Raw genomic sequence first — 10094 nt, 5'->3', positions numbered from 1 at the left:
GGGAGGGCTGGCGGCAAGAGGGGTCCACCTCCCCCTCTAGAGGGAAGCGGAGCAGCCACAGCACGGAGCCGGGCACGCGGCGAAGGATGGAGAGCCACGCGGCAAAGGTCGCCGGGTCCACCTTGTACAGCTGGCTGAAGCAGCAAAACACCACACCCAGAGGGGGCAGACCATACCTCCGCCGCAGAATCTCGCGCAAGCCCCACCCTTCGCCGCCCTCGCTGTCCCCGCCTCCGCCGCCGCCCTCGTCGCCGCCACCCGCTCCGCCTCCGCCGCCGCCTCGCAGCCACGCCGCCGAGACGGCCGTCGGAGGCAGAATGCCTGTGCACAGGTGCGGGTGCGGGTGCGGGTGCGTGTGCGGGCGTCCGAGTGGGGTAGGGCGGAGCGTGTGCGCGCCGCAGTGGAGGAGGGTCTGCGCGTGGTCGGTGACGAGGTACGAGGGCGGCAGCCGGAGCAGTGCCTCCGAGTAGAGATGCCTGTCGCGTGGCAGTGACGCGTCACTGCCACGTCGCGACGGGAGCGAGCAAACGCCTCGGGAGTAGAGGCGCTCGAGCTGCGGCGGCGAGGCGACGGCGTCGGTCGCGAGGTAGTCGAGGAAGGCGCCTCCCGACGAGCCTGGGTCCGGGTCCGGGGCGGGGTCAGGGTCCGTCGCGTGGCAGTCGAGGCCCCGCATGCCGCACACCCGGGAAGCCGAGCATCCCGACCTATAATATAATATAATATAAATAATATAATCACACCCGGGAAGCCGAGCATCCCGACCTGCAGATATAATATAATATAATATAATATAAATAATATAATCACACCCGGGAAGCCGAGCATCCCGACCTGCAGAGGCGAGGGCCGAAGCGCGAAGAGCTCCGTCCTCGCGCCGCTCGTGAAGCCGTTGAGGTCGACGCAGACGTGGATGCCGTCCGCCGCGATCCGAGCCGCGATCGCGGCGCTGTCGCTCGAGGAGACGTCCACGAAGTGCTCTGCTGCAGACTCGACAGCGGCGCGAGGCGCAGACCTGTCGCTCTGGCGCAGCGAGTAGCAAAACACCTCGAGGCGGCTGCGGTCGTGGAGGGCAAAGAGCCTACGGCGCAGCGCACGGGCGGCAGTCGGTGCGCCTGCGGCCACGGCGCCGAGCAGAAGGCCCATCGCGGAGCCCTCGTGTCAGGTGTGTCAGCGGGTGGTCGCCAAAGTCGGCAGACACGTACCCCACTCGGAGCCGCGTCGCGCCCGCCGCGCCGCTGCCGGCCGCCGCGTCGCGCGGCGGGTGGCAGAGGCCGCCCGGAGGGAGGAGAGGCCTCAGGCTTGCGGCGACGGCCTCGGCGGCCGCGGCGTGCGCCTGTGCGAGCCGAAGGACAAGCGGCAGCTCGAGCGGCACCGCAAAGGCGTCAAAGGGCTGCAGCGCCGGGCAGGCACCCTCGTCGAGCTGGCGCACGAGGCTGGTTCGCACCGAGACGAGCGTCGCCTCGCGGCTCGACCAATCGCAGATGGAGGACTGCGCTCTGGCGAGGCTGCAGAGCGCTGCCGGGAAATCTGCCTGCAACGCCAGCGCCGCACGGAAGTGGCGCACGGCAGCGCCGACGCGGCCAGAAGCTTGGTGTGCGAGAGCGGCGTGGTAATGCGCCAGTGCCTGTGCCTCAGTGCTCGGGGCGGAAGGTGCCGTGGCAGTGAGGTCACGAGGGCTGTCGGGCGCTTTGAGCGAGCCGATGCTCCCCGCGATTTCTTTGGCTGCACAGCTACGGCGAGGACGCGTGTGTGTGAGAGAGTGACGCACTCACACTCACTCACTACTCACGGGCGAGGACAGCGACGCGAGGCGGCGAAATGGGCCTTTACCCCGCTCTGCCACCCTGGCCCGGGGGGATCCAGTTTCGCACGCCCCGCGAGGTCTCTTGGGTCGTATGGTACATGTATATAGGGTGCCCACAGGACCCAAAAGAAAATAGGAGCGCGCAGTTTGTTGATCGTGGAAAAAGAATTTCGCATCTTTACATGCCGTGCTGCCATCCCTCCACCCCTCCCGGCCTGTTTTCGTTCTTCTTTCTGCAAGGTCCAAGGACACCCCCTTCTTTGAGAATTATTTGTATTTTGTCCACATGCAAACACGCGGCTGTCAGTCACCCCAAGAGCGGGTTACTCAGCGAGGAGGCCGACCCCGTCTTCCGCGACGATAAGCGCACCGCAGAGGACTGCTTGTACGCCGCAGGGCCCGCTGCGTCCGGCGCTGGCCCCTCAAACGTGCCGTTGTAGACCGCCATGCCCACAAAGAGAATCACCATGCCGACCAGCTGCAGCCAGCTCTCGAACCCCTTCCACGACTCGCCAAAGGCGCCGTTTGTCACCCCATAGTAGAGCCCCAGCTGCGCGAGCCAGGTGACGCTCGGCCGGATGTTGCCGAGGATGGCGCCCCAGACTGCCGACAGCCGCTGCATGATGTACATGGTCATCACGTTGAGCAAGAGGACGGAGAAGAGGTCGATGGCGGAGAGGGCGCAGGCGGCGCCGCTATTTTGAAGCTTGACGAGCGTATTTACCGGGTCCTCGAAGCGGCCGTGGTCCGAGCCAGGGATGAAGAAGTAGTAGACCGGGTACGTCACGAATAGGGTGAGGGCGACACCCACGGCGCCCATGACACCCACCAGCAGGTTTGGCGGCGTGGAGAGGTCGTCGAGCAGCTTCTCTTCGACCACATACTGAAGCGCCGCGACCAGCACCGACCCCATGGCGAAGACGACACCCAGCATCGCCCCTCCGCTATTCTGCCCCTCCACCTCTGACGGCATCGAGTCATCTATTCCGTCTTGCCTCGTCCCGCCGTCCTCCGACACACCGACGTAGCCGACGAGGAGGATCGCGAGGGTGATGATGAAGACGCCCACCGCCTCAGAGCGGGAGAGGATGTCCTTGAGCACATAGTGCTTGAGCAGGGCGACAAAGATGACCGCCGAGGAGCGGAGAAGAATGCACGTCGACAGGGGCAGCAATATCACGCTCAGCGTGGCCAGGCTCGTCGAGACCAGGTCAAACATCGTCGGGATGCTCAGTAGGGCGATCGTCTTGCAGTCGAGGGACTGCGCCTGCGACCCTCGCGTCTCCCACCAGTGCAGCGGCAGCGCCAGTGCCATGCCAAGAAACATCACGAGAGTGCCAAACAGCGGCGGCGTGAAGCTCTCCAGCTCGCCGGTTCTCCCGACAACCTCGAGCTGGTACATTGCCTTGTTGGCGACGGCGACAATGACGCCGACGGCTGTCGCGCCCACGAAAAGTGCGACGCCGACCGCGTCGCACCCGCCCTTGCCCATAACTGTGTCGATGCAGGCTCTGTGCCGGATGTGGACGCGGAAGCCAGGCGCAGTGTGTGTCACAGCTGCGTCGGGCCCCACGAACTCGGCCGTCCGTGGCGAAAGTTCCGTCCGCGGGCACACTTTCGTTTCACAGCTGTTTGCAAGAAATACGGCGACGCAGCGCGCTACATCTATGAGGGGGTGAGGTGGTGTCGTGGAGGCCCTGCCGGTAGCTAGTTCGATCGATCGATTCTAAGATTCTATAAAAAATCGTGTTGGGTGTTGCACCCTGTCTGCACCCCTCCGCGCTCCGGGCGCGGCCGTTACTTTTTGAATGTACATTTTCACAGTTTGTTTCTTCCTTTGACACTCTCTACTAAAAGAAATGGCCCACGTCCCACATGCACATCGCACAGGGGCTTGGGGAGGCGAGCAAGGAAGGGGGGCATTCACAGCACACACAGGGGCTTTCGGTTTCCGTTGCGTGGACTCCTCTCTCCCAGCGGCTTGCTACTGTACACGATCTTCAGTGTTGGGGCGGAGAAGTGAGGTGGCGTGGGAGCGCTCACGGGCGCCACGCCAGGCCAGACTCACTTGGACTCGCGGACCCGAACAAAGCCGTCGCCGAGGCCGTCACCCTCGGCTTCCGAGGTGGCGTTCGCGTCGGCAGCGTCCGCGTCATCAACCGTGCCCGACTCTGCATCAACTGGCTCGGATTTTGCGGGAGGAACGATGGCCACCTTGATGGGCTGCTTCTTGCCCGCGGTGACGCGAACCAGGCCGTTTGTGACCTCGATTGCAAGACTCGAGACGTCAACCGAAGCGGGAAGCCGGATGGCGCGGCAGAAGCGCGCGCGATGCTCGCCGTGGAAGGAGTCCGTCTCAGCTTGGATGATGAGCACGTTCTCGTGATTCACCTCCGCCTGCACGTCCTCCTGTGCGATCCCCGGTGCGGGAATCGTGACGTCAAACTTCTCGCTTTTCGACGCGGCGGGAATCGCCTTTCCCGGAGGCTGGGCCTCACGGCGCTTTGCCTGGCAGTCCTTCTTGGTGAAGTGAAAGAGGACGGGATCCGGATGCCAAAACAGCGCGCTCATAGCGAGGGCGATGAGCGCAAACGGAAGGAGCGAGCTGAGGAGCACGACGGCTACGCGGAGTAGGAGCGGGGCCGCGAGGAAGAGCACGATGAGGTGGAGGGCGGAGGGTGCGCACGGGCGCGCGCACGGACGGCAGGAGGGCTTGGCGTAGACGAACATCTGAGAACAGGACCGTCTGGAGCGTGTCTTCGGAGCGTCTAGAGTCGACTCTGGAACCTTTGGAGGTGTCTCGGCGGAGTCTCGGCGAACGTCGTGCTGCGAAATAATTTTCCGGGCGAAATTAGCTTTTAGGGATGCGGCGAGTCTTGTCTACAACTCTCGGCACCGTGCGAGAGACCGGGAGGGTCAGATTTTGTGTTTAGACTTTAGTTAGTTTGCGCGTTTCCGTTTGTTTGTCGCGTGTTTTGGTTCGCGCGTGTGAGAGAGAGAGATTTTTAGCAATACCAAACAACTCTAACACTCACACGTAATTTGGGGCCTGGAGCCCTGTTCACGCGCGCGCGAGACGTGCAGACAGGGTTGCCAGGTGAGAGCGAATTTTGTTCGCGTGTGCGAGAGAGATTTTTAGCAATGTTTTTGTTCGTGTGCGTGCCCCACAGCTGGAGGGTGCGTGGGAGCCTTCTCGGAAAGAGACGGTGCGCGCGTGCGGCGCGTCGCGCAACTAAGAGAGAAGGCGAGACGATCGAGGGGTCCCGTACCATGCGGAACCGACCCTATCCAGTGCTCAAGTGCTCAGAAGAGTCTCTCTCTCTTTTCTCTCTCTCTCTCTCTCTCTCTCTCTCTCTCTCTCTCTCTCTCTCTCTCTCTCTCTCTCTCTCTCTCTCTCTCTCTCTCTCTCTCTCTCTCTCTCTCTCTCTCTCTCTCTCTCTCTCTCTCTCTCTCTCTCTCTCTCTCTCTCTCTCTCTCTCTCTCTCTGCGCCTCTCTCTCTCTCTCTCTCTCTCTCTCTCTCTCTCTCTCTCTCTCTCTCCCTCTCCCTCTCCCTCCCTCCCTCCCTCCCTCTCTCTCTCTCTCTCCCTCTCCCTCTCCCACTCATCTCTTCGCTCTCTAAAGAAAGAAAGAAAGAAAACAGACAACCCAAGGGAGGGATGGGAGGACGGCACGCCGCCACCATCGCTCTCTCGGCTCTCTCGGCTGGCGGTTTTCTTTTGGCGCACAGGACTGTGCCCAGTGTTGTGCTAGATTTTTACAATTCTTTTGGCGAGGAAGAATCCTGGCACATACACGCACATGCTCTCAGCCCTTTTTGTTGTTGGCCTCGCTCCGCGGGCGCCGCTCGCCCCGGCTTCTCTGTCGCGGTCGCGGCCGGTCGTCATGGAGAGCCTCGCCTCGAAAATGTTTGGCACACTTGTGGACGGAGTCAAGGGTGTGGCCGCGGCGGCCGGGATGGACACAGAGGAGGCGCCGGCAGAGGCGGCTGGCGGCGCCAAGCGGCCTTCGGACATCGAAGGGGTCGTAGCCGACATCGATGCGCGCGCCAAGACCGGCGAGCTCACTTTCGATGACTTTGTGATCATGGCGCGCGGCTTCGCTGGGATTGGCGAGTCGGGAGGCGCGCTCCCGGGAAAGCTCTCGACGGACCAGATGCTGGAGACGCGGGCCAAGTTCGAACGGCACGCAAGCATCGTCGATGTGATGCTGCCCGAGGAGAAGAGCGATCCGGCTCTCCTGATCGATGACCTCAAGGCGGGCGCCGCCAAGCCAGGCCCGCGCATCCAGCGGCTTGCCACGGCTTCTGGTCAACCCGAGACGGAGGTGGCGCTGTTTCTGATGCAGTTCGAGGCGATGCGTGAGTCTACTCGCCGCATTGCGGCGGGCGAGGACCCGGACGCCGTCACTGAATCCATGTCAGCGGCGCCGGGCGGCTCGAACCGCAAGGCGAGGCGGGCGGCCAAGGCAAAGGCAAAGAAGAAGAAGATGTGAGACTCATGGAAGCTGCCTTATGGTTGTTGTCGGGGTATTAAGTGCCTTTCAGCAAACACCGCACGAATCACACTCTCTCACAGAGCAGCGTCACCACAGCGTCTCGCGGCGAGTGCGCACTCTGCACTCTCTCTCGACTCTCGGCACGCGCCGTCTCGAGCGCGCACTGCGCGTGGCCTCTGTGCGGCACCTCTCCGCTCTCTCTTGTACCGCAGCAGGGAGCGAGCTCGCATCTGCCTGCTCTCCGCAGCACAGCCCTCCCTCTCGCCAGCCGCTATAGCTCGCATCACAGCGGCGGCGCCACCGCCCCACTCAACTCTCTAAGGGAAGCTCGTGCCGCAAAACATGACCGGCCAGGGAACCTCTCGTCGCAAAGAGCTCAGAGGGTAGTGGTCGTACCCGCCGCCGCTCCCTTGTTTTTGCGCTTTTTCGCCCCCGTCTGCACCTGCACGGTCACCGTTTGCCCAGCATCGCCTGCGGCCGCTGCCTTCCGAGCCTTCCGCTTCGCCTTTAGCTGCACTTTGTTGTCATGGATTTGGTTCGCGACGTCGGCGAGCCGCGCCTGGCAAAATGAGCACGACTTGCACTTGCAGTAGCGGCAGTGGTTTCCCGCCTTTGGCTCCTTGCAAAACTCGCCGCACGCCTCGTACCGGTAATCGCCGGGCAGGTTTGTGATTGGGCACGTCTTGCGCTTTGCAGTGCCGCCGGCCGCCACCTCCTCAAGCTGCCGCTCGTCGTCGGCGAGAAAGCCGTCCTCCACCATCCACGACTCGACGGCGGGCACTGCGGCGCAGGTGCCCAGCGTGAGCGCCAGGATGGCGAGGCTCCGCATGATACTCGGTCGGGGTCCGGCGACGGGCTGCGGCGGGCGCTCCCACGAAGGACGACGGGCGCGGGTCATCTGTTTTCCCTTTGGATCTGGGGGTCCTTTTCTCAACGATTCGGAACGAAGTTTCTGCACAAAAGAAAAATACGCGCCGCTGCTGCTCACAGAAAACACAACCACGCACCCAAGACGGCTGCTGCTCACGATGCCAAAACGCAGCACGGCATCCTCCGAGCCCAGCCCACTTCCAGTGCCAGTGTGCGAGGCACTCGGCCTCGCCAGCGTGCGGCAGCTCTCCGAGCTATTCCACAGCGAGTGTGCCGCGCTCGGTGGCCGCAAGCTGCATTCGCACTTTGAGCAGTGGCTGTGGTCGGCCCGAGCGGGCGTTTCTGAGGGAGCTCCCGTGATTCCGCACCCGCCGGCAGCTGAGGCGTCGACGGCGCTGCGCCGGAAGCTGGTTTGCGCCGGCATGAGCGAGGAGGCGGCGCTCGCGGCGACGGCAGCACTCGAGCAGAGGGCCAAGGCGCTCGCGGGGCGCCTGGCGTGCGCTCGCGCCGCGGCCGGCCCGCAGCAGGCCGCGTCGGAGGTGCGGTTGAGCGGCTCCGGCTCGGGCGGCACCGTCACCCTCTCGTGCGGTGGCGAGAGCGTGGTGTGCAAGCGGTCGCACCTCGAGAAGCTGCGCGCGCTGCTGAGGAGCGGCGACGCCGGCGATGCCGCCGCGGCGAGCGGCGAGCGGCTCTTTGAGCGGTCGCCTCGCTGGGCGCTCGTCGCGCGTGCCTTAGTTCGTGGATTGGTGACGAGTGGGCGACGAGTAGGCGCGCCTACTGCGTGCTCGCCCGCGTGCTGGCGCTGCAGGGCGGCGAGCCTCGGGCGGGAGGGATGCAGGCGGCGGTCGGGTACCGGGTCTTCGACGCGCTCGCCCGCCACCACGGCGCCGCCTTCGAGCTCTTCGCCTCGCCGCTCAACGCGCGCTTCTCCTCCTTCTGCTCCGCCGCGCCCGACGTCGACCGAGCCTTTGGCTCGGTCCTCGCCCTCGCCCGCCCTCGAGACCCGCCCCTCCGCCACCTCACGCCCTGTAACTGCGACGCAGGTCGGCTCCTTCTTCTCGCCCTCGCTCGACCCCCTCCTCGCCTCTGGCGCGTTCCAAGCCAACCCGCCCTACGACCCGCCCCTCGTCGCAGCCATGGGCGAGATGCTAGCCGAGATGCTAGCCGAGATGCTAGCCGAGATGCAACCGAGATGCAACCGAGATGCAGCCGACGAGACAGAGCAGCCCCACGACCCGCCCCCCCAACCCCGGCCAGGCGAGCGGATGCACGCGCTGCTCGCCTCGGCCGACGCGCGGCGCGACGCCCTCACCTTCATCGTCATCATACCGCACTGGCAAGACAAGCCCTGCTGGCGGGCGCTCGAGCAGTCGTGCCGCTGCTCGGCGCACCTGCGGCTGCCTCAGGCGGAGCACGGGTTCTTCGAGGGCGGGCAGCACTACCGGCCGGCCCTGTGGCGGGCAGCCAACCACGACACCTCCCTCTTCTTCCTCCAGTCCGCCGCAGCGCCACGGCCGAGCGAGGCGTCGCTCGCGGCGCTGCGGACCGCTTTCCGCGCCGCCCCCTCCGCCCTCGAGCCCCCGATCGGCGGCGCGGAGCTGCGGCCCAGGCTGCGGCCGCCCTCCGAGGCGAAGGGCGCGAAGGTGCGGCGGAGGGCAGAGGGCGGCGGCGCACCGGTTGAGGCGCCGCTAAGCGCAAAGCGAGCAGCGCTGCTCTCGCGGCCGATGGCGGAGCTGCTCGCCGGCACGAGTGGCAAGCAGCGGAGGCAGGCGCGGAAGAGGCTCAAGGAGCGGAAGCGAAAAGCGATGATAACGGATCCGAATGCAAAAGAAAAATGTGTAATGAGTGTGTGAAAGCAAACGCTGTGTGTGATGCCATGTGGTCTAGCATCTACGACATAGCCGTAGATCGCGTATAGGGTAGTGTGGCTGTGTGCGCGACCGTGTCCACGTACACCACGAGTGTGCGCACATTGGGGGGCGAAATGTAGAGGGTCGTAGCTTCTAACACATCGTCGCTATGGACACAGCGGGCGACTCCGCACACCGCGCCACAGGATCCCCACAATCCCCAACGGACGGCCACAGGATCGGAGACTGGGATCCCGCCAGGAAAGCCGTTTCGCTGTGTGCACCGTCCCACCCACACCGCGCCAGCTGCGGTGGTGCGAGTGTGGCCGCTACCAGCGCCGGGCCACGTCCCCAAACCAGCTCGCAAACTTGTCGCGATGGCCGGGCCTCATCTCCACCTCCACCGCCACCTGCCTCAGCTCCTCCCCGCCCATCTGCGCGAGGAAAGCGAGGTCGTCGTACCCTAGCTCGTCGAACCGGTCGGCGTAGCTCGAGAGGCCAATCGCCTCGAGCGCACCCGCAACCGGCGCCATGCCAAGGGGCGGGGGAGCGGGCAGCGTGCCACCGCCGCCTCCGCCGCCTCCGCCGCCTCCGCCGCCTCCGCCGCCTCCGCCGCCTCCGTCGCCTCCGCCGCCTCCGCCGCCTCCGCCGCCTCCGTCGCCTCCGCCGCCTCCGCCGCCTCCGCCGCCTCCGCCTCCGCCACCTCCCGAAGGGGCTGGATGGACGGGGGTGGGGACTTGCGGCGGCGGCGGCGGCGGGAGGCTGCGAGAGGTCGCCGGCGAGGCTCCGGCTCGCTTCCGCTTCTCGACTGCAGCTGGCGCGGCCGCCGTTCGCTTCCGCTTCTTACCGCCAGCGCCTGATTTCGCCGCTGCCTCCGCCTCCGCCTCCGCTCGCGTGCGAAAGGTGCGGCCGTCCGGCGACGTGTAGGTCGAATGGCAGTCGCGAGTCGTGCTGACGCGCCAGCCTGCGCTCCAGGCGCCATTCCACATCTTCTTGTCGACCGCAGCGGCGTCGAGCTGCCCAATCTGCCTGTGTCTGCCTTGCGCCAGTCCAAAGGACTCGGCGACTTCTCCTC

General features: G+C 65.1%; 5 protein-coding genes across 5 annotated transcripts in view; 2 read left to right on the top strand and 3 right to left on the bottom strand.

Moving 5' to 3' along the window:
• Positions 1-2001, bottom strand: part of EMIHUDRAFT_216824 (hypothetical protein) — a gene marked incomplete at both ends in the record, with an annotated part of 2883 nt that extends 882 nt beyond the window's left edge. The window contains 6 exons of the mRNA XM_005761387.1: positions 29-176; positions 438-615; positions 810-1152; positions 1310-1624; positions 1790-1844; positions 1922-2001. Coding sequence (XP_005761444.1) covers positions 29-176; positions 438-615; positions 810-1152; positions 1310-1624; positions 1790-1844; positions 1922-2001 — 1119 coding nt within the window. The remainder of the gene's footprint in view (positions 1-28; positions 177-437; positions 616-809; positions 1153-1309; positions 1625-1789; positions 1845-1921) is intronic.
• A 218-nt stretch (positions 2002-2219) lies between these two features.
• On the bottom strand, positions 2220-3236 carry EMIHUDRAFT_53670 (hypothetical protein; the record flags this gene model as incomplete). The annotated part of the gene is made up of 1 exon (XM_005761386.1): positions 2220-3236. A coding segment is annotated over one exon (1017 nt), but the record flags the coding sequence as incomplete, so codon positions are not given.
• Positions 3237-3868: 632 nt separating this feature from the next.
• EMIHUDRAFT_216822 (hypothetical protein) lies at positions 3869-4534 on the bottom strand (the record flags this gene model as incomplete). The annotated part of the gene is made up of 1 exon (XM_005761385.1): positions 3869-4534. One exon carries the CDS (start codon positions 4532-4534, stop codon positions 3869-3871), a length of 666 nt encoding a protein of 221 aa, XP_005761442.1.
• A 1069-nt stretch (positions 4535-5603) lies between these two features.
• On the top strand, positions 5604-6296 carry EMIHUDRAFT_216821 (hypothetical protein; the record flags this gene model as incomplete). The annotated part of the gene is made up of 1 exon (XM_005761384.1): positions 5604-6296. One exon carries the CDS (start codon positions 5604-5606, stop codon positions 6294-6296), a length of 693 nt encoding a protein of 230 aa, XP_005761441.1.
• Positions 6297-7295: 999 nt separating this feature from the next.
• On the top strand, positions 7296-9193 carry EMIHUDRAFT_422415 (hypothetical protein). Its single transcript, XM_005761383.1, has 4 exons — positions 7296-7869; positions 7938-8145; positions 8213-8314; positions 8432-9193. Exons 1-4 carry the CDS (start codon positions 7328-7330, stop codon positions 9020-9022), a joined length of 1443 nt encoding a protein of 480 aa, XP_005761440.1. The 5' UTR covers positions 7296-7327; the 3' UTR covers positions 9023-9193.
• Positions 9194-10094: the final 901 nt, after the last annotated feature.

Source organism: Emiliania huxleyi (genome assembly GCF_000372725.1).
Source record: "Emiliania huxleyi CCMP1516 unplaced genomic scaffold EMIHUscaffold_71, whole genome shotgun sequence".
NCBI classification, from domain to species: domain Eukaryota; phylum Haptophyta; order Isochrysidales; family Noelaerhabdaceae; genus Emiliania; species Emiliania huxleyi.
The sequence above is the reverse complement of the archived record's forward strand: the minus strand, read 5'-3'. Positions and strand labels throughout refer to the sequence as shown.